A 20,806-nucleotide genomic window follows, 5' to 3' on the forward strand; every position below is an offset into this window, starting at 1 on the left:
CTCTGCCACCCTCAGTCCCCTCCCTGGCCACGCCGTGTGTCCCACCATGGGACACGGAGGCTGGGGAGATTCATCCACACCCAGGAGCAATTTGGGATCCGATCCCATTATCCTGCTGTCATTGCTGCTGCTGGGCAGAGCAGCAGGGTCGGATTTAGGGCCTCCAGAGAGCCCCCACCCCACCTGGGCACAAGGAATGGCCCTGCAATGGAAACCCAGTGGGAAACAGGAGTGATGGATGGCAGCAGAGGCGCCACCCCCTGTGCTGGTGACAGGATGGGGACGCGGTGCCTGACCGTGTCCCCCGGGTGCACGTGAGGCCACAGCCCTAATCTCAGGGATTTGTCCCATGTGCCACCCCTTGGGCGTGAGGCGAGCCGTCAGATTAATGGCTCAGCATCGTTAACAGGTTATTAACAGGTTATTTTAGGGCTCCTCCGTGCCCTAAAAATCTCTGGGAGCAGGGGGGGTGTCCCGGCTCTGGGGGAGGCCACAGCAAAGCAAAGAGACTCCAGAGCACACATCCAGCGAGATCCTGGTTTTACTTTGGGAAAAACACCATCCGGACACACGGCTTGCGGGTTTTGTGTTGGTTTTTTTTTTTTCTTTTTTTTTTCTTTTTTTTTTTTTTTCATTTTTGTTTTCTCATTTTTAAAACAATATAGTGCAGCCAGCACTTCTCACAGTAGAATATAATGGTCAATTTTAGTATAAAAAAAAAACATTCTCAGAGATTTGTAAATGCACTTAGTGCTTGAACAGGCTTTCAGGGATACAGTACCTCTTTTCCGAGCACAATCACCTTGGGTTTCATCGGGATATTATTCTTCTTTTACCTTTAAACATCAAAACACTTTGTATTTCGTGGTGAGGAGTCTTTTGTAAATGAACAAATCTATTAAACACAGAATTACACAGAGTGAATAACGGACCATAATAGTTTTGGAATTGTTTTGGGTTTTTGAAAAAAAAAAAAAAAAAAGAAAGAGAAAAAAAAGGAGGTATGTGAGCGCCCCAGTACCGCAACCCAGAACCAAGGAACCAAGGTAGAACTGACAGTAAGGGGGGAAATAAAACAGCCTGGAAGTGTGAGAGCCAGGGGTTCCCAGGAGAGAGGGGCTGAGGGGGTCCCCAACCTCCTGGTTGAGTGGGAATAGGAGCCGTGGCCACTGTGGGGCCGGGTGAGAGGAGGAGGATGAGGAGGAAGAAGGGTGGGAGGAGACTCTGTAGCAGCCAACACGAAGATGTACAGCCTAGTCAACTAAAAAAAAAAAAAAAAAAAATCAAAATTAAAAAAAAAAATCAAAAAAATCTGTTCAAGTTTTCAAGTGTTTTTCTTAAATAGCCTCCAGACTGTCCCCAGTTATTAGCTTTAATCAAAGCAGTGCAAGTTACGGACTTCAGCTACAGGTCAGGCGCCAGCTCCCTGCGGCCACACGCCGGGCTGGGACTGGCCACCTCTAGGCTGGCACCGGCCACCACGGAGCCTCCTGTGCCAGGACAGGCCACTGTGGAGCCTCCTGGACAGCTGCCAGGCCAGCACCGGCCACCACGGAGCCTCCCAGCCCCACACTGGGCTGGGACCCACCCTGGAGCCTCCCGGGCTCTGCCCCGCTCTGGGCACCGCCAGCACAGCAGCAGAGCCTCCCCTCCCTGGATAGCAGCAACTCGTAGCAATTCCCTGTTCACATTCGTGGAGATAAAATGATTTCTGAGCTATATAGACAAGCGGTCCTTCGGCTTCCAGCGGGTCGCGGGCGTGTCCAGTCTGGGGACCCCGGTGCAACGCCAGTGTCCCGGGAGCCCTTCCAGCAGCCAGCCCCGCGTCCCCCTCCCTGTCCCCCCGCCCTCGCCGCCGCGGTCCGGCACCCGCAGCTCGCGCCAAAGTCCTCGCCCTGGGTTTGGGAAGAGCAGCATCCGTCCCTTATCTGTAGACGGGCAGGCGGATGTGGGCGTGCTGGTGGTCCAAGAGCCTTGGCACAGACACGGTCTCGTAGCCCTTGCCCAGCATCTGCTCCTTGATGCAGGGCGGGTGGATGTCGTTGATGAGATACTCCAGGGACTGAAGGCTGCTGCTGAGGATGGAGGTATTGCAGAGGGTCTTGCTGGGCAGCCCCTCGCCCGGGGGCACCCCCAGCTCGCGGGGCGCGGCCCCCAGCTCCGGCGGGTTGTAACAGTCGCTGTTGGGGGTCACCAGGATGCTGTTCCAGGGGGGAGCGAAGTACTGCCCCACCGCGAAGTTGCCGTGCATGCAGTTCAAGGGGGACGAGCTCACCTTGTCGGCGGCGCCGCCCAGCCCGTAGGGCCGCGAGGCGCCCGCGCACGTCTCGGGGGATTTGCTGAGCGCCCCGCCGCCGCCGCTGCCCCCGCTGTACATTCGCAGGTGCTGCTGCTGCTGCTGCTTCTGCTGCCACACCAGGTAGTCCATGCCCTCGGGGTACACGCCCGCCTTGGGTCCCAGGGCGGCGGCCGGGTTGGAGCCCAGCGCCAGCTCGGCGCCCTTGCGGCACTCGGGCAGCACGGTGCCGCCGTAGCCGGGGGCGAAGGCGCCGTGCTTGGCAGGGCTGGGGTGGGCGGCCACGACGGCCGGGCAGCCGGGCTGGGCACCCTGCGCCTGGCACTGCTGATTGATCTGGTAGATGATGCTCTGGATGGAGGGCAGGTTGGAGGGCGGCAGCGCCAGGCTCCTGCCCGCCAGCGGCAGCACCGAGGCCGCCACCGTCACGTTGGGGGGCACGGGACCCTCCAGCTGCTTCTGGCCGCCGTGGTAGCTCAGCTGCCCGGCGCAGGAGGGACCTTGAGCTAAAGTGCTTGAGGCGGGGTAGGGAGCGACGCCCACCTGGGCGGGCGAGAGCTTAGTCCGCTTCCCCTCCGAGTTCTTCACCACGCTTTTGCCGGAGGCTTTGACGATGGCCAGCAGCCCCTGGTAGCCGCCGGCGTGCAGCGGGTAGGGGCTGTACCTCTGCCCCGTGGTGTCGTAGCCGTTCACCGTCCGGTTAAGGTGCTTGTGCTGGGGGACCCTGATGTTGGTGGGGAAGATCTTGATGGTCAGCGGGCTGTTGGCCACCTTCTGTGCGTAGGCGTCCAGCTCGGCGGGGCTGGGGTAGCGCGGGGAATGCATGGGGGCCGTCTCGCCTGCGGGGGCAAAGTTTGGGGTGAATCCAGTGCCAGCACCCAGCACCATCCTCCCACCATCCTCCCCAAGACCTCTCCAGGCAGAAACCAGGTCACGGCACCGAGCTGTCCCCTCCCGCTGACGGGAGTCACTTGTAAGTGGCCTAAAATAAACTCGGTGTGGAGAATGGAAATGTCACTTTACCCAACGGGGGAATCTTTCTCTGAGATTGGATTTAAACTACATTATACAAGCAATTTCATGGGTGCTTTGCGCTGCTACGAGAACCTCACCAAAAATGGAAAAGCATTGCATTTACCAGCCATAAATCAGCAGTTCCTATAATGAGCACAAAAATGTCACTTTTATGCAATTTTACAGATGAACAAAACTGGTGAAATTAACTGTGGTAACCTACTGGAGTCAGCAAAAGCCACTGCAGAAAAAAAAATTATATATGTATATAGTTTTGTTCCTTTCAAACTCTTTCCTGAGCAAGTTTCTGCCATTCTGGTGTGAAAACTCATTTGTCGTTCCCATTATACTTTCATTTGGAGTTTATCTTGAGTATCCAATGAGCCACCAACTGTGAAAATGATTAAATCTACAAAATCTATCTAATAGATGGAATAAATTAGGTGTTTAAAATCTCCACACACACTCACACACACACACACAGAGGCATGTGCACGTACACGTCGGAACATGGGAATGAGGGTTGGTTCCCAGTTGGTTCCCAAAATTCCCAGCCCTGCCAAGGGATGTCTATGGCACACTGGGAATACCAGAGCTGGTGCATGCCCAGAGGAAGGTTTTGCAAGGGAGAAATGGTAAAACTGGAGGGTTTGTGGAGGCAGTTTAGCCCCCCCAGCACTCTGCTCCCAATGCCACCAGCATCAGCAACCCCTGACGCCACCACATCCTGGGTGGCAAAGTCACCACGGAAGAGCTGCGCCTCTGGGCACATTCCACGTTCCCTGTGAGGGGATTGCCAGTCCCAGTTCCACTTTGAGTGACATTTCCATGGCTTTGACATGCCCAGATGAACCAGACATTGCTTAAAACCAGGATTCAGCAGGAGGGATGCACTGGAATCTGTGACTCTCCACATCACCCCTGCTCCCAGCAGAAGAGAGGGGACACAGCAGCGAGGCTGTGGCTGTTCTCCATGCTCTCCATGTTCTCCATCCATGGCAAATCTGCGTGCTCCCCATGCTCTCCATCAGGGCAGTAATTGCCCAGGCAGGACGCAGCACCTGCGCCAGCCATGGCTCCCATTAAGCTGATGTTATGGGATTTTTACAGGTGTCTTAAATAGACATTGTCATTAACAGGTGTATTAAGCCAATTAAAAGCAGTGCCTTTGAGGAGGATTTAGAGGAGCTGTCGGAACACGGGAGGAGCAGCACCTGCAGCTCCCTCTGGCAGGACACGTGAGGACGTGTGGCACCAGGACATCCCAGGCACTGAGCCTCCAGCCCTGGGAAGATCCTGCAGGGCCAGCAGGGCACTGAGGGGGCTCTGCTGGGCATGGGAACCCCCCAAGCCAGTGGGTGCAGGAGGCTGAGAATGGGACCTCTCTGCCCAGAGGCACAGCATGGAATGGCACGGCACAGAATGGCACAGCACGCACATCTGCATTCCCCTTCATGCCAGCACCACTGTCCTTGGAGGTGGCAGCATCGTGAATACTCAATTAACATAACACTAATTAGCTGGTGACACTTGCAGAATCCTTAATGAGCCCATTCTGTGGAAAATGGTCCTTTCCGAGAAAAAAATATTAAAAAACCAAGGAGCTGTTACAAGAGGGAGGGAAGGAGGTGGTGTCACCTGTGGTCACGAGGGCTCCCTGACGGGGATAACCAAAACCCTGTCCCTAAGCACGGAGGCTACAGGTGACACTTTAGGGCTGGCCCTGTGCCATGGGACAAGAGGGTGATCTGAGCCTGGATCTGAGCCTGGGTCCGAGCCTGGATCCGAGCCTGGGTCCGAGCCTGGGTCTGAGCCTGGATCCGAGCCTGGATCCGAGCCTGGGTCCGAGCCTGGATCTGAGCCTGGATCTGAGCCTGGATCTGAGCCTGGATCCGAGCCTGGATCCGAGCCTGGATCCGAGCCTGGATCTGAGCCTGGATCCGAGCCTGGATCCGAGCCTGGGTCCGAGCCTGGATCTGAGCCTGGATCCGAGCCTGGATCCGAGCATGGATCCGAGGGCACTGCCACCCGCCAGCCGGGGCGCGTGCCCGCCGCAGCCTTTGTCGCCTCCTTGCTCCAGCTGCGTTGGATGTGACAAGGCACCGACTCGGTTGTGTTGTCACATCTCAGGGTGACGCAGCGCACCCCCGCCGGGAAAATTACAGAGAGCCGCTCTGCCGGCGGCGCTGCCGCTCTCGGCAGTAATTACTGCTTTCCAGGGGCCCTAATTGCTGCGGGATGCAAACTCGCCCGAGCCACCGCGGCACCGGCGGGCGCAGCCGGCCCCGACACTGCCGCTCACTGTTTGTCCTCTGTGTCCATCTCCTCCTGAACCCACAGCCAGCCCCGACACTGCCTCTTGCTGTTTGTCCTCCATTCCATCTCCTCCTGAACCTGGAACATCCGAGTCTACCCTGGCACTGCCGCTCGCTGTTTGTGCTCCGTGTTCATCTCCTCCTGAACCTGGAACACCGGAGCCTGCCCCGACAGTGCCTCCCGCTGTTTGTCCTCCCTGTCCATCTCCTCCTGAACCTGGAGCCAGCCTCAACACTGCCTCTCGCTGTTTTTCCTCTGTGTCCATCTCCTCCTTAACCTGGAGCCAGCCTCAACACTGCCTCTCACTGTTTGTCCTCCCTGTCCATCTCCTCCTGACCCTGGAGCATCAGAGCCTACCCTGACACTGCTGCTCACTGTTTGTCCTCCGCTCGCTGTTTGTCCTTCCTGTCCAACTCCTCCTGAACCTGAACCTGGAGCCAGCCCAACACTGCCTCTTGCTGGTTTTCCTCTGTGTCCATCTCCTCCTGAACCTGGAATGCTGTTTGTCCTCCATGTTCATCTCCTCCTGAACTTGGAGCATCGCAGCCTGTGGGTCAGGGATGCATGGCCGATCCCCCAGTTGCTGGCACAGCCATCACCACCTCTTGCCACTCCTAAACCCACATCAGGCACGGCCATCACCACCTCTTGCCATCCCTAAACCCACCCCAGGCACTGCCATCGACCTGCTCTTCCTCCCAGCTCCTTCCCTGCCTCCTTCCAGCTCCCTCCCTCACTGGCATTCCCATGGGATGCATCCGGCACCCCCCTCCCTGCCCAGGATCCCCCCTCCCTCCCTGACCTGCTCTATTTTTCCAGCCTGCACTCAATAACGGCTAAATAATTGAATCTGCTCAGCAGCCGAAGATTTGGTTTGAATTTTATTGGAATTTTAAATTGTTTTGTTTCTTCGGTATTTTATTACTGTAAATGGAAAATGCATCGCCCGCAGTAATAATCCGATGGCTTTTTATATTACTCTGAGCTTCTGCTTGGAGCATTATTGGAAAGCCATGGCAGCGAGGAGACCCCAGCTAATGGCAGCACGGGCTTATGAGATTATGCCTCCAGCTAAACAACTTTTTACTTTAGCAAATTGGCCACCAAACCCAGTCCCAGACACAGATGTAAATCCCAGACCCCGCTGGGGCCACGGTCTGGGATAAATCTCTGGTTTATGGAGCAGGGAGCTCCGGCCCTGCTGTGCCCAGAGCAGCAGGATGAGGCAAAATGTCCAACAGGGAGCAGGGATGGCTGCAGGAAGGGTGGGAGAGGTGGGAGAAACCCCTCTCCCAAAACCTCCTCAAATGTGCCCACCTGCTGCTGGCATCCCTCACACATGCAGCATTCCCTGCATCTCCCAAATCCCCCATATGCACAGTATTCCCTGCATCCCCTGCATTCCTCTGATCCCTGGTGTCCCCAGGGACCCCCACACCAAGCCTGGCTGCAGCCACAGCCCACAAGGTCAAGGAAAAAAAAAGAAAGATGGGAAGAAAGGAGGGAGGGGAAATTAATCAGGGTTAGCTCGGTTTAACTTGGTTAAAACAGCTGTGGGATCAAAATGGCACCAGGAAGGATGCCCAGATGGAGCATCCTGGAGAGGAATGATGCTCAGGACCAGGAAGGATGCTCAGTCCTGGGAAGGATGTTGAGGATCAGGAGGAATATTCAGAACCAGGAAGGACAGAGTGGATCCTCACTACCAGGAAGGATGCTCAGTACTGGGAAGGACCAGGAAGGGCAGGATGGACACTCAGCACACAGAAGGAAGCTCCACTCTGCTCCCACATTCCAGGTGCTGTGTGACGCCCAGGATGGTGCTGGAACAACATCCCTGGCTGGGTTCCCTCTTCCCTGGATGATGATGAACACGGGCACCAGCAATTTGTGCCTTTAATTTGTGCCACGAGGCTGCAGTGCCTGGCAGCTGCCCAGCTCTGGAAGGGGATGGGGAGCATCAGGATGTTTGGGTGCACAGAAGGAACAATTTGGGGATCACAGCCCTGAGCAAGGACTGCTCAGGGAGAAGCTGAGAGGGGATGTGGCACCTCAGTGGTTAACAGCAGCACGAGAGACACGTGCTGCTCCCTCCCTCCCTCCCTCCCCCCATTCCTTCCCAAGATAAGATGGGACAATCCTTATTTTTACACATCGAAGGCACTACAATATTTTGCAATAAATGAAAGGAGTAATCTCGGCGGGGAATCTTTATGAAGCTGCCGAAGGCGACGTGTGGCTGGCTGGAAGCTTCCCTGAGCAGGGGATGGGCCTGGCCTTCCCCGTGGTCCCAAAGGAAAAGGCTTTTCACCCCTTTTTCAGATGGGAAAAAAGCTGCAATGGAGGGCTCGACCTCAAAAATCAGCTTAAGGAAAGTGTCTTTCCCAGCTCTGTCTTCACGTGGTCCCATTGCCACATTCACCCTGGGAAGGGAAATTTTCCTGGGGTCCTGAGCATCCTACCCAAGCTCACCCTCCCTGCTCATCCTCACCCTCCATCCTGCCCTGCCCTGCCTCTTTTCCAGAACAGCACTGGCATTTCCAGCCCTGAGCTCCTGGTTTGTTCCTGCCCGGCCTCTCTGAGCTGGCAGGGCAGAAGGGCAGCAATTAGGCAGGGTTTTTAATTGGCACAGGGGCAGGAGGGGTGGGAAGGGGAGCGATGCTGAGAGGAGGCAGGAGCACACTGGGGACCTGAGCAGCCCTGCCAATGGCTGTTATTAAAAAATAATAGTGCTGCAGCCTCCAAATGAATTAAATTCTGTGAGAGCAGAGAGCTCGTCCCCAGCTTTGGGACCAGGATCCCTGCTCCCCTCGCAGCAAGGCAATCCCAATGCCTTCCAAGCTTCAAAAAGCATCAAAAATCCCCTTTCTCTCCGCCTGCCGCGCTGGGAACAGATTTTGTAAAAGCTAAACCCTAAATATTTGCAAAACACTTGGAAGAAACCTCAATATTTGGAAAACACTTGCAAGAAAACAAACAAAAGCTGCTACATTTAACAAATCAAGACAGTCCTTCAAGTTTTGGGTCTGTGCCCCAAGCAGCAGAGCTGCCTGGCAGGATCTGGCTGCCCTGGAGGGCCGAGCCTGGCACAGCTGGCACATGGAACCAGTGACCCCAGCCAAGGGCAGGGCACATTCCAGGGGGTCCCAGATGGAGCTGGGGGGTGCCTGGGGGATGCTGCCCTGCCCAGAGCAGGGTGGGCATGGGGGGGTGCAGGGGGAGAGCAGCCATGTGGTTTTTTGGGGGTGCTGTGGGCACTGTGCCCCCTGTTCCAGGCGGGTTGGGCGGCTGCCACATCCCCCAGCCCTCCCACCCTGCATGAGAGCAGTTTCTATGGTGACAGTGTCCCCAAGATGGGTGGCACAGAGTGGTGGCAGTGTCCCCAGGATGGGTGGTGCAGCGGTGCCATGGGGGTCCCTGCCTGCCCTCCCCATCACTGAAGGGACAACAGCACTCACGTCCCCAAAACTGCTGTGTCCCCACGGCACAGCCCCCACTGTGGGACCCCCCAGCCCTGATGTGGAGCATCCCCAGTGCCAGGAGCCGAGACAAACCCAGCTCTGGGGGCTTAAATTAACCCAGCTCCAGCAACAACAGCGGGAGGAATCCATCTGAATAACCGTAGGTGGCAAACCCCGCGCGGCGGCGGCGGCGCCGGAATCTGCAAAGACAACAAAATTCATGACAAAGCACAAAGGGAAGCGCCGGGCTCGCCGTCCCCAGATATTCATCCGTTAACACGTTCCCTTTTTAGGCTGACATGTCATTTCAGACGGGCCTTTCTTCCTCCCCTTTCTTCTCCCCCTCGCCGCGCGCGGCTCTGCCGAGGCGGCTGCTGAATTGGATCACCTCGGGGCGAGCACTTTATTATCTGCAGTCAAAGCGTCACCACAAATACCCGTCTACACACACACGTGTCACTTCCCATTTGTCTCCTCCACGAGGTATTAGCCCTGCACAGGCACCGTGCTCTGTGCCACCACAGCCACCGCGCCCCTGCGCGAGGATGCCCTGGCGCCACCCCAATGCCATCCTGATGTCACCCCAAAGCCAGCCTGATACTGCCCCACTGCCACCCCAAAGCCACCCTGATGCCACCCCCATGAACCCTAATGCTGTCCTGATGCCACCCTCACGATACTCAAGTGCCACTTCAGCTGATGCTGCCACAATACTGCCCTAATGTCACCTGTATGTCACCCGACACTGCCCAAGCACCCAACACAACTGCCACCCCAGTGCCACCCATGTGAAGCCAACAGAGCCCTAAAAAGCCACCCCAAAGGCACCCTGAGGGCACCCCAACACAACTGCCAGCCCAATGCCATCCCAGTGCCACCTCTCAGAAGCCCTGATGCCATCAGGAGGGGACCCCAGCACCTCTGCTGTCCCTGCAGCTCATTCCAGCTGCCCCCAGCCCCTCTGCTCACTCATCCACAGCCAATTAATACTTTAATTAATTTAAGACACAGGTTCTGTACTTGCTGAGAGGAGCAGGGTGGGCACCCCCAAAGCAGGGTGCCCCATCCTGGGGTCTGCCACTGCTCTGTGACCAATGGACCATCACAATCCTGGGGAGTTTGGGGCACAAACCAAACCTCCTCGTGCACTGCACCATTACCAGCCAAAGCCACCCCAAATCCAGGGCTCTGACCTGGCAGGAGATGGGCACTGAGCAGCACCCTCCATCCCCACACATGACCAATGGAAAAGTGTTTTTGCAGCAATTCCTGGCAGGGAAAGTGCCAAGTCAACAGCACATTTTGGGCCCAGCAGTTAATTGAACTCCTTTTTATGGCACGTATATAAATACACAGAACCATCATTAACCGATCCCTTCCAGAAACTGAAAATGAAAGAATTAATCTTACTTCACTCATGTGTAACCCCTCATGAAATTAAAATGATATTTTATGGGTATGTACAAAAGCAAAGCCTCGCTGCAGCCGCTCTAATGAAAATGCCCTTGGAACAAGCAGAATTGGGTAACGAGAGGCCATTAAATGGGGCCTCATCCCGTGTGCAATTAACTGTTTATCACTGATTAGTGTCCCCACAGGTGCAGGGAGAGCCGTGGGTGACCCTGGAGCTGAGGCCCTGGCAGGGAGCCCTGGCCATCACCTCTCATTAGGGCCATCTCCTCGTTAGTGTTTAAATACCCAGGGAGGGTATTAAATACCCTGTGAGGGTTTGTGCCACCCCCAAAGAGCCATTTATCAAACTGTCCCCATGGGGCTGAGGTGACAGCTCCTGTGGGACCCCCTGGCATGGAGAATGTGAATGGTGAAAGAATCTGGTTTGGGTTTGGGTTGCAGGGACCTTAAAGTTCATCCAGTGGGATGGACTTCATCCATGGGCAGGGACAACTTCCACTGTCCCAGGTTGCTCCAAGCCCTGTCCAACCTGGCCTGGGACATTTCCAGGGATGGGGCAGCCACAGCTGCTCTGGGCAATCTGTGCCAGGGCCTCGCCTCCCTCACAAGGAAGAATTTTTTCCCAAAAATCCATCTATCCCTTCCCTCTGGCAGTGTGAGGCCACTCCAAATCACCCTGCCATTCCACAGCATTGTGAATAACCCCTCTCCATCCTTCTTCATCCTCTCCAGCCACAGAGGATGCTCACCAGGTTCCCATGGCTCCCAGCCCCTTTAGGGGGACACACATCCTGCTCCCTGCCACACTCCCAGCCCCAGGCACATGGAATATAACATTTCATTAAATACCATCCACTGCTCCACGACTGCTGAGAGAGGGGGAGCAACCAAAGAGTTTGGCCAAGCTGAGAGGGGCATTATTTGATTTATAATTTAAATAAAGCTCAGGATTCCTGTAATGTGCCCAGGATAAAATCAAAAGGGACCAGGCTGCTGGAGTTAATTGGACGTGATATTTTCCTGAGGATGCTGCTGTGCTCTGCAGGCTCCTGCTCCTCTGCTGGAGAGGGAGGTACAGGCAGGGCTGGAAGGGCTCTGGCACCTTCCTGCATCCTCCTCAAGGCATGGTTCCTATGGAACAGCCTTGGGAATACCACAGGCAACAGCAGCAAAGTCACCTCCAGCTTTAGCAGGATGGATTTTGTGGGATGCCCCAGACCGGTGGGGATGCAACCACACCAATGTGGGAGGCACAGAGATGGGGGGGGACAACAATCAGCAGGAAAGGCCAGGGGCAGAACCGAGGGGTGAAGGCACCAGCAGCTCCCTGCATGGGCAGGAAAATGAGCCAGCTCACCTTTTACGTGAAATTAATACCAAAATTAATCAGCGGCGCGGGCGGGATAATAGGATTTCACAGTGGTGCCGGGCCAGACGGCCAACGTGCCGAGAGCCAGACTCATTTAATATCGACAGAAACAATGCCAGAGGACAGAAATAAGACCCATAAAGATAATTACTGAGATACTCAGGAGCAAATTAAGTAATCAGAGGCACTTGTAAATTGCGCCTGGTTTGAAGAGCGCGCTCTCCGCGCCGAGTCCCCGGCGGGCGCTCCGGTGGCAGCTCCGAGCCTGCTCCCAGCCCCTCCACCCTGCCTCCCCCACAGGTGCCATAAATAAGGAAGGGAAAATTGTATTCCAAGCCAGATGCGTGGCCCTGGATGTCACCTGCAATTTAATTTGCGCTGGCAGGAGGCAGCGAGGAGCGAGACGTGCCGGGTTTGCCCGTAATGAGCGGAAACGTACGGGCAGCTAAACTTTGATTAAGGTGACCTGGCTGGTGGCAGCCCGTGGTGAGTGCAGCGTGGGGGCCTGGGCAGGAGCTTGGCTGCTGCCACCCATCCCAGGGGACACAAATCCCTTGGAGATGTCAGGTGAGCACGGTGCTGCCTGAGGGATGGGGCGAGACCAGTCAAAAACTCTGGTTTTGGGTACCCCTGGGTACCCCACACTGCCAGGGCTCAAACCTCTGCCCTCATCCCACTGGCACAACTCCAGGAGCATTGGCATCCTGGGGCTGGGACCCTCCCAGGACACAGGCAGCTGTATCCAGAAGGATCCCTCACATCCAGTGAGAGATGCTCCACACATATGGTGTCACATCCATGGCACTGTATGTGACACCACAGAAGAGCTCCTGCTTCCCAAACCCTCCTTATTCCAGCACCTATGGCAGGGTGGGAAACACTACAAAGCACCAGCCCCCCAGCAGGAAGGTGCCTCTCTGGGCTTTGTTCCATGAGCTGAGCTGGTCCTTAGCTCTGTTGGGAATGCTGTGAGGACCAGCAGGTGTATCCTGACCCCAGGAGCACAGTGAGCTCACACAGAGATTCTCAATGCTGAACAGCTCCACTGTCCAGAAAACCCCATCAGGCTCATCCTGCCCGTGGGTCTCAGACCATGTGGGCATGGCTGGGCTCATTATTCCATGGACAGGAGGTGCTCCAGCAGCTGGACACCTCTCACCAGCCCCGTGCTGCCACGATGCTGAGGCGTGACAGATTAAGAATAATTTTACAAGAACAGTATTCTTTTTCCTTTCTTTTCATAATTTTACAGCATCCTTTTTCCTTCCAGACACACTTCCTTTCCTGCACTGTGACACCTCAGTGCCCAAACCCCACCTCTGGCATGGCTGCCCTATTCCCTATGCTGGCCATGGGGAGCTTCACACAAAAAATCATGGAATCCAGAATGGTTTGTGCTGGAAGTGACCTTAAAGATCACTCACTTCCCCCCCTCTGCCACGAGCAGGCAAACCTTCTGCTCCAAGCCCTCTCCACGGCCATGAACATGATAAGTTTGAGGGATAAAAGAACTTCCATGGATAAATAACCCTCCTGGCTGGCAATGCAATGCTGTGGGTCCCCAGGGAGGCTGAGCATCATCCAAAATCCATGCCCAGCTCACCCAAACCCCATGCCCAGCTCACCTGGCTGCTCAGAGTGCCCAGGTAGAGGGGGAAAAAAAAAAACCATCTACAGGAAAATCCAGCTCATTAAACAAACACCCGGGGGCTGTCACAGCCTAACAAGCAGAGCTTTAGCAGCTGATTTGTCTTCAGCCAGCAATGTTTAAAAATCCAACTGAGACCAGCAGAAAAATATCCACTCCCCTCTTTAAAACACACATTCATCACTTGAGAATCTTAATGCGTCTTTCCCAGCCGGGGAGGTCAAACACGCCTGCCTAAAGCAGGCTCATTAAATATACATTTAATCACGGTTTGGATTGAGAGACAAAGGCTGGGAGAGACAGGTGCTTTGCTGGAGTGACCTTTTGGATCCCATTTTAATGTAACTAGTTTACAGCTTATCTGAAAGGCCAGCTCCTGGGGAAGGCGAGCTGCAGCACAAACGGGGAAAGTAATTATGGGGGGAAGGGCTGGGGAGGTTTGGGGGGCCGGCTGCACCATCCTCTGCTGCCGCCACGCTGCCCAGGCAGCCCTGCAACGTTTGCTGAAGTTGGACTTATCAACCACAGCACCCAATTTAATTTGCTTATCTTGGCTCCTTCCTCCTCCCCGCTTCTCCTGCTCTTTTTAATTATCGGCTAAATAAATGTCTTTTTCAATAAGGGAAACAGCATCAAAGCGGGCGCCCGCCCCCGGGGCACTTACACTTGCGTGGCTCCAGCGCCTTGTTGGGGCAGGGGAGGTGCTGGGCTGGGGGGTTCTGGGTCCTCTGCAGGCAGGCCAGCATGGTCTGGGCTTCCCTGCGGGCGTTGCCGCCCCACGCCCTGCAAGAGAGGAGACACACGGTGAGCCAGGGACCTGCCACCACCCCCGTGCCACCACCCCCTGCCACCACCACCCCCGTGCCACCACCACCCCCGTGCAGCTCCCCAGCACTCGGCGCCTTCGCTGCTCTGGAGATAAACAGCCAGCTCTGAAAGCCTGGAGTGAGTAGGGATGTATATAAAATAAAGATGAAGGTCTCGGCGGGTGGCTTGTGCTTCCTGCGGAGCTTCCCGCCCTTCCCAACGGGAATGTGGAGGTGCCAGGCGTCGTGGCGGTGCCAGGCGTGCCAGCCGGCGCCTCCTGGCACGGAGTGACCCCAGTCAAGGCTGGGGAAAGACAGTGCTAACATCCCGCTCGGGGTCCTGGGATGTTGCTCCCAGCTGGCATCAAAATCTGTGTGACAAAAGCTGGAGGGGCCAGGCCAAAGCTGCCGTCACCACGGTGCTGCTCATTGTACGTCCGTCCCCAGCCGCCGCCACCGGGGCCCTGAGGTACAACCAGTTGCTGCTGACGCCCTCCCATTGCTCCAGCTGGCACAGGGATGATATTCCCACTCGGAGAGGGCAGGGAGATGTGGGCAGGAGCAGCAGCAAAGCGGGCATGGAGCCCATCCGCCAGCGTTGCAGCTCCTGCGCTGTTGCTCTCTGGCTGAACGTTATGGATGGCTGGGGGTCACAGGTGGACATCGTGGATGGTGTCTCTGCTGGGTCCATCACTCCATCTTCTCCCTCATGGGGGAATCGTGCTCTCCTGCAGCCATCCAGGATGATTCCCACATGTCCCAGTGCAGGGGAATGACGCGGTGGCCTCAGGCACGTGGTGGCCTCTGGCAGAGCCCGTGACCATCAGCACCAGGAAACAAAGCATGGATTGATGCTCCCTGAGCTGTGCCCGGGGCTCTCCAAGCTCTGCTGGTTTAAATGTCACCCTTTAAAACACCTTCACTGCCACCATGGGACCTGTGCTGCTCACTCCTGCTCTGTGCCCTCCGCCAGGCTCTGGGATAATCTCCAGGATGGGATCCATGCAGGGTGTCCATGCCTCAGCTGGGCTCATCAGGCTCGGGGTCTCACCCTGACTCCCCAGCAAACCAGGGACAAGGAGAGACTCGTCAGGAAAAGGTGTGAGGAAGAGGAGGAGGAGGAGGAGGAGGAGGAGGAGGGGAGGAAGTCATCTAATACCGAGCAGGTGTCTGGAGAACCCAAATTGTGCTGTTTTCTCCTAATAATGAAGTATTCATGAGTAAAAGCCTTTTTCACTACTTTCTTAAGATACTAATTTCACAACAAGCGCCTTGTTACCATGCAATTATTCCAATCGTGCATTTCTCCCAGATTCCATCTGTCCTCGCGCTCTCTAAATGAAAGACAATCATGTAACCACCTTTCATTATTCACTATTTTACTTTCAGCAAAGGTACCCTGAAAGAAATGATTTCCTCTGAAAGGGACTTTTATTCAGTTTCAAAACCAATTTTCTCCTATTACTGTCTTAAAAAAAAAAAAGGAGGGGGGCAGGGAGGTGTTTTTATTTCATGCATTACATATCCTTTGTTAACGCAGCTCGCAGTAAAAGCAGCCGTATCCATTTTCTGGCTTCGATTTCTGGTAATTTTAAAATATGCCATTACAATCAGGCAGAAATTATACAATTTGAAAGGAGAATGAAGTGCTTCTTATTCAGAGCCTGAACGCACTTGACTGCCAGGAGTTCTCCTCTCCCCGCCGGGACTCGGGGCTCATTACGCAGCCCTGGCTCCCTGGGAATGTGCCCAGCACCCGGATTTGCCATGATGGGAGCTGCCACCCTCACCTCATCCCTGTCCCCAAAGGGTGGCCCTGATCAAAGCACCGTGCTGGAGATGGATGATGGCACCAGCTCCTGCTGTACTTGAGCCTGAGCTCCGTGGTGACCTCAGGGCTGGCATTCTGGATTTTCCATGACGGGAGCTGCCACCCTCACCTCATCCCTGTCCCCGAAGGGTGGCTCTGATCAAAGCACCCACAGCCATGCAGGAGATGGATGATGGCACCGGCTCCTGCTGTACCTGAGCCTGAGCTCCGTGGTGACCTCAGGGCTGGCGTCCCGCCGGGTGTCACCATCTGGCCGATTAGTGGCGGACGTCACCCGCTCCCTGTGCCCAGCAGCTCCTCATGGGGACACTGACCCGTGTCCCTGGCAGACACGGGCGGCGTGGGCGGCTCGTGGATCAGTTCCCTGCTGGTCCCTGGGGCATGTGGGGCTGAGAAAGCATCCAACCCATGTGGTGGCACAGGGTGGGTGTGGATGCCGCCTGTCACAGGAGCTGAGGGCCCAGCAGAGCCCTACGCTGGCACAGCTTGTCCCCATACTCCTCTCTGCTCCTTGCCACGCACAGCCCAGCTTCCTCCTGGAGCCATCCCGACCCTGGGCTTGGATTATCACAGCCACATGCCAAACTGAATAAAGGCACAGATTAATTCAGACCCTGCTGAATCGTCTCGCAGCCCAGATGATTTTTCCGACAGCTACGCTGAGCCTCACCCCACCTTCACAGGCCACAACCCCAGAACAGCGTCCATCTGTCCATCCCAGCACCCTGCAGGGAGCCCCAAGGCCCAGAAGGGCCGTGGGCGAGCGGGTGGGCGCCTGGCACAATGGGCATCTGTGCCACGGTGGCATTTCGCTAATGCGGCTGCGAAAAGCCCCTGAATCAGCTGATGGGAATTGGGCGCTGGGCTGTCCAACGCTTAGCGCCGGCTTAGTTAGCTCCATCTGCATTTGAACTAATTCCAATCAGCAGGATCCGATTTAGTTCAAGCTGCTCTGGCTCTTTCGTGGCAGGGAAGGCAACACTCAGCAGTTTTGCTGGAACGCCCCCCAGTCCGCACGGCCCCTGCCCAGGCTGGGCACGTGGACCCGCCGTCACCCAGCACTGGGGCACAGGGTGAGGCCCACCAACAGTGGGGTCATCTTGGGGACATCTGCAGCAAGGTCCCCCAGAAGCCCCAGCCCCACATCCCACAACTCTGTCATTATAGAACCACCAAATTCTTTGGGCTGGAAGGGACATTAAAGCCCATTCTGTCTCACTCCCCGCCATGCACAGAGATGTCTTCCACTATCGCAGGTTGCTCCAAGCCCTGTCCAACCTGACCTTGGACACTTTCAGGGATGGGGCAGCCACAGCTCCACCCTTCGCCTCTCCCACCACTCCATCCTGCCCCACACCCAGCTAATCCATCTCGACATCACACTATTTATAAGCCCAAGGTCTTTGTGACTTTAATAAAAAACACCACCCTCTATGTCTAAAGCCCCAGTGATGGGAGGGTTTGGCACCTCCTCTGACATCAGCAGCTGATAAGTCGGGCTTATCTCCTCCGAGAGCCCTGCGAAGGTCCCTCCCGCGAGATAAGGCCAGCGCAGCTGTCGATAGAGGCTTTTGCAGGCGAGGATTTAGATAAAAGAAAATGTGACGGGAGGGGGGCAGAAAAGAAAAAAGGAACTTTTAAAGTCTCAGCCCGAAGTGGGTCTGTGTGGCTGCTGAGCTGTGGCAGGGCAGGGCTGGTGAGGGACAAGGTCTTGGTCACCATCCAGGCTGTGGTGGAACACATCCAGATCCTTCCCCGGGTGTTATCGGGGTGCAATCCCATCAAAAGGGAGCTTTTGGGGTTGGGGGAGGAAAGGGGGGCAGGACCAGGGATGCTGCAAAGCTGTTTGAGCCACACCATGGCCATGACCCCCTGGCCATCAAAAGCCAGGACAAGGACAGGAGGTGAGCGGTGAGCCCAGCTGGGAGAGGCTCAGGAGGCTCCTGACAGTGCCAGACGGACACACGGACAGCACAGGGCAAGGCCAAAGCTGGCAGCAACCAGAGAAACAAAGCAAAAGCCCTCACTGGCCCCTGGTGCGCAGAGCACAACTGGGAACACCCCTGTTCCTCGTCCGGACATGGATGGAGGAGAATCCAACCACACAAACAGCCCCGGGGACGCCGAGCTCCTTGTCACCATCCTCTGCCACCGCCACCACCACTGGTCCCACATGATGAGATTTCCCATCCCATTGGTGAGGGTGAGGAGGTGCCAGAGGAGGAAGGATTCCCCTCTGCACACTGTGGATGCCCACCCCATTGCACATTGAGCAGGATTTTGGCTGGTGCTGCTGCCTGGCACTGCCATATCCATCTCCCATCCAGATTTAGGGTGGAGGGGATGCAGCAACACCACAGCTCAGCCCTACAAGGGGTGAGCACAGAAAGGTCACCCCACTGTGAACCACGGGGAGCAGCAGGTAAAATAAAACCCAAAGTTTGTCACCGAAGGTCACCCCATGACCTTCCCTGGCCCAACCTTCCCTCATCCCGCCCGGCTAATCCGCTCCCCTCCGCGTGCTCCAGCCCCGGGCCTTTCAGGGGGCCCTGTTAATAATTAAATGTTAATCTAAAAAGCAATTTTAGCTGCAGTGCTGCAGATCTGGTTAGAGATTACATTAGCATGTAAGAGTCAAGGGTAATTTTCTCTAACCCCTCTTGTGATCTTTAAAACCCGCAGATCTTAAAGCAACACCAGCTCCTCTGATTAAAATTGGAAGCTGGGGTTTGCGATGGATAATGATGCTGGAAGTGATTATTGTGCTGCTCAGGGGCTCGCTGGGATGTGGGGACTGTGGGGGGCTGGGGGGGAGACCCAGAGCAGCCAAGTGGCTTCTCCCTGCCCATTTTCTGTGGAAATGCTGGGAAGGTGCTGGGGCGAGCCCTGAACCCAGGGCTGAGCAGAGCTGTGACACCCTGAGCATCCTCATTTCCCACTTTTTTGGGCTGCTGTCACACCAGGATGGCACAGAGCCCACCAGCCGTGGCACAGTGCCAGGGACAGTGGCACTGGACCAGGACCCTCACTGCTGGCATCCTACAGCAGCATCTCATGTCGCTCCCATCCCATCCAGAAATGAGGTTTCTGCTCTTGTGGCAGCTCCAAGGAGAAACCCCTTGGACTGTTCAAGAGAGTCAACATCAAAAAATACCCCAAAATAACCTTGTGCTCACAAGCAAGGTGAAAGAAACTGGGACAGGGCACGGCAAATGACCACCTGAGCACTTCCAAAGACCCTAAGGAAGAAACAGGGTATCAGATGTGTCCGCAACGACGGAATTTAAAAAAACCCCCAACAATTCAAGTGCTGTTGAGCATTTGCAGACGTCCCTGCGCAGGGCTCGGGCGGCCTGGTTAAATTTATGTGTCAGCTTTAAGGAGGCCTCTCATCAAATGAGCTATTTTGGGCAGAGATTAAAGATCTATTTTCGCTGCGAGCGGGAACGGCTCTCGAACAGGTTAATAATGATTCTGGAAAGCCAAGCGCCTCCAGCACCCCGGGGGCAGGACCCCAGAGCCCTGGGTGCTTTTGGGGGGCTTCCTGAGGCTCTCCAAGCCGGGATCAGGGCGCAGCATCCTCCACCCTGCTGCCATCCTGCCGGGGAGGAAGGAGCCCCGCGTGCTGCGGCGGGCGCCGAGCAGCCGTGGGTAATTGGAAGTGGCAGACGCTGGCACGGCGCTGCCGAGAAGGTCATTACGTGGGACTGGGAACAAAATGCCAGGAGCAAGGGGGGTGAGCAGCCCTGCTAGCAAAGGTCAGGGCCCCGCTCGGGTGCCGTCGGTGCTTTTGGCAGGGCTCAGCCCTGGCTGTGCGCAGCGAGGTCCCGGCAGGGCCAGCGCGCAGCGGGCGGGCAGGATCTGCCAGGTCCTGCCAGACAGGCACAGACGTGGCCTCTTGGATGTGGCACCAGCTCCTCAGAGCAAAACCTCACTGATGTGGCACAGTCGTGCCGTGCCTTCCTCCTGCACTCAGACTGGGGAGCTGCCCCTCATGGATCTTGGGATGCTCATGGGCTTTAGTCCCAGCTCTAGCTTAGACCTGGGATCAACCAGCAGAAAAGCCAAGTGGCTCCATGCAGCAGCAACTAAAAGCACTCTGGACCCCAACAAGCCAGCAGCCAGCTCCAGCACGGGCAACCACACCATGGGCACTGGCAGCACCCACATCTCCAGAGAGACCCAACAGCAGTGCAGAGAGCAAAGCTCCCCATGGCAGCTCCTGTCCCATCCTGGCTCGCTCGCCTCACCCCAGGGGTTTGATTGTCCCCTGCAGTGACATCCCTGTGCCCCCATGGCCATGTGCCCCATGGTCCAGCTGCCCCACACTCGGCAGCCGGGCGCGCTCCGCTCCGCAATTACAGCCCCAAGAGCCGGAGCTGTGAAAGAATCTGACGAAGGAATCCAGGGTAGATCGCGCTGCTGAAATTACTATAATCAAAGGCTTTCACAAAGGCTTCAAATGCAACCAATTACCCTGAAAGGCGAGGCAAGAAAGAAAACAAATTAACATGTTTGCACAGAGCCCCGGCGCAGCGCACACACCGCCCCGGCCGGCCGCTGCTCTCCATCCCCGCTCCTCCTCCTCACCCACGGCCACCTCTCCTCATCCCTGGCTACCAGCTCCCCATCCCCACGGCTGGGCCCTATCC

At 56.1% G+C, this 20,806-nt stretch overlaps 1 protein-coding gene across 3 annotated transcripts in view; it reads right to left on the reverse strand.

The window, feature by feature from the left end:
- Positions 1-964: 964 nt before the first annotated feature.
- Positions 965-20,806, reverse strand: part of FAM222A (family with sequence similarity 222 member A) — a 28,445-nt gene continuing 8,603 nt past the window's right edge. The window contains exons 1-3 of one of the 3 annotated variants that reach the window (XM_063172886.1): positions 16,372-20,684; positions 14,182-16,214; positions 965-3,135 (exon numbers count right to left, since the gene is read on the reverse strand). In XM_063172886.1, coding sequence (XP_063028956.1) covers positions 1,925-3,135; positions 14,182-14,650 — 1,680 coding nt within the window. In that variant the 5' untranslated portion in view covers positions 14,651-16,214; positions 16,372-20,684 and the 3' untranslated portion in view covers positions 965-1,924. Of the gene's footprint in view, positions 3,136-14,181; positions 20,685-20,806 lie in introns of those variants that run through there. The other 2 variants (XM_063172887.1, XM_063172885.1) reach the window with 2 other exon arrangements.

The sequence above is a fragment of the Melospiza melodia genome, chromosome 20, assembly GCF_035770615.1.
Source record: "Melospiza melodia melodia isolate bMelMel2 chromosome 20, bMelMel2.pri, whole genome shotgun sequence".
NCBI lineage: Eukaryota > Metazoa > Chordata > Aves > Passeriformes > Passerellidae > Melospiza > Melospiza melodia.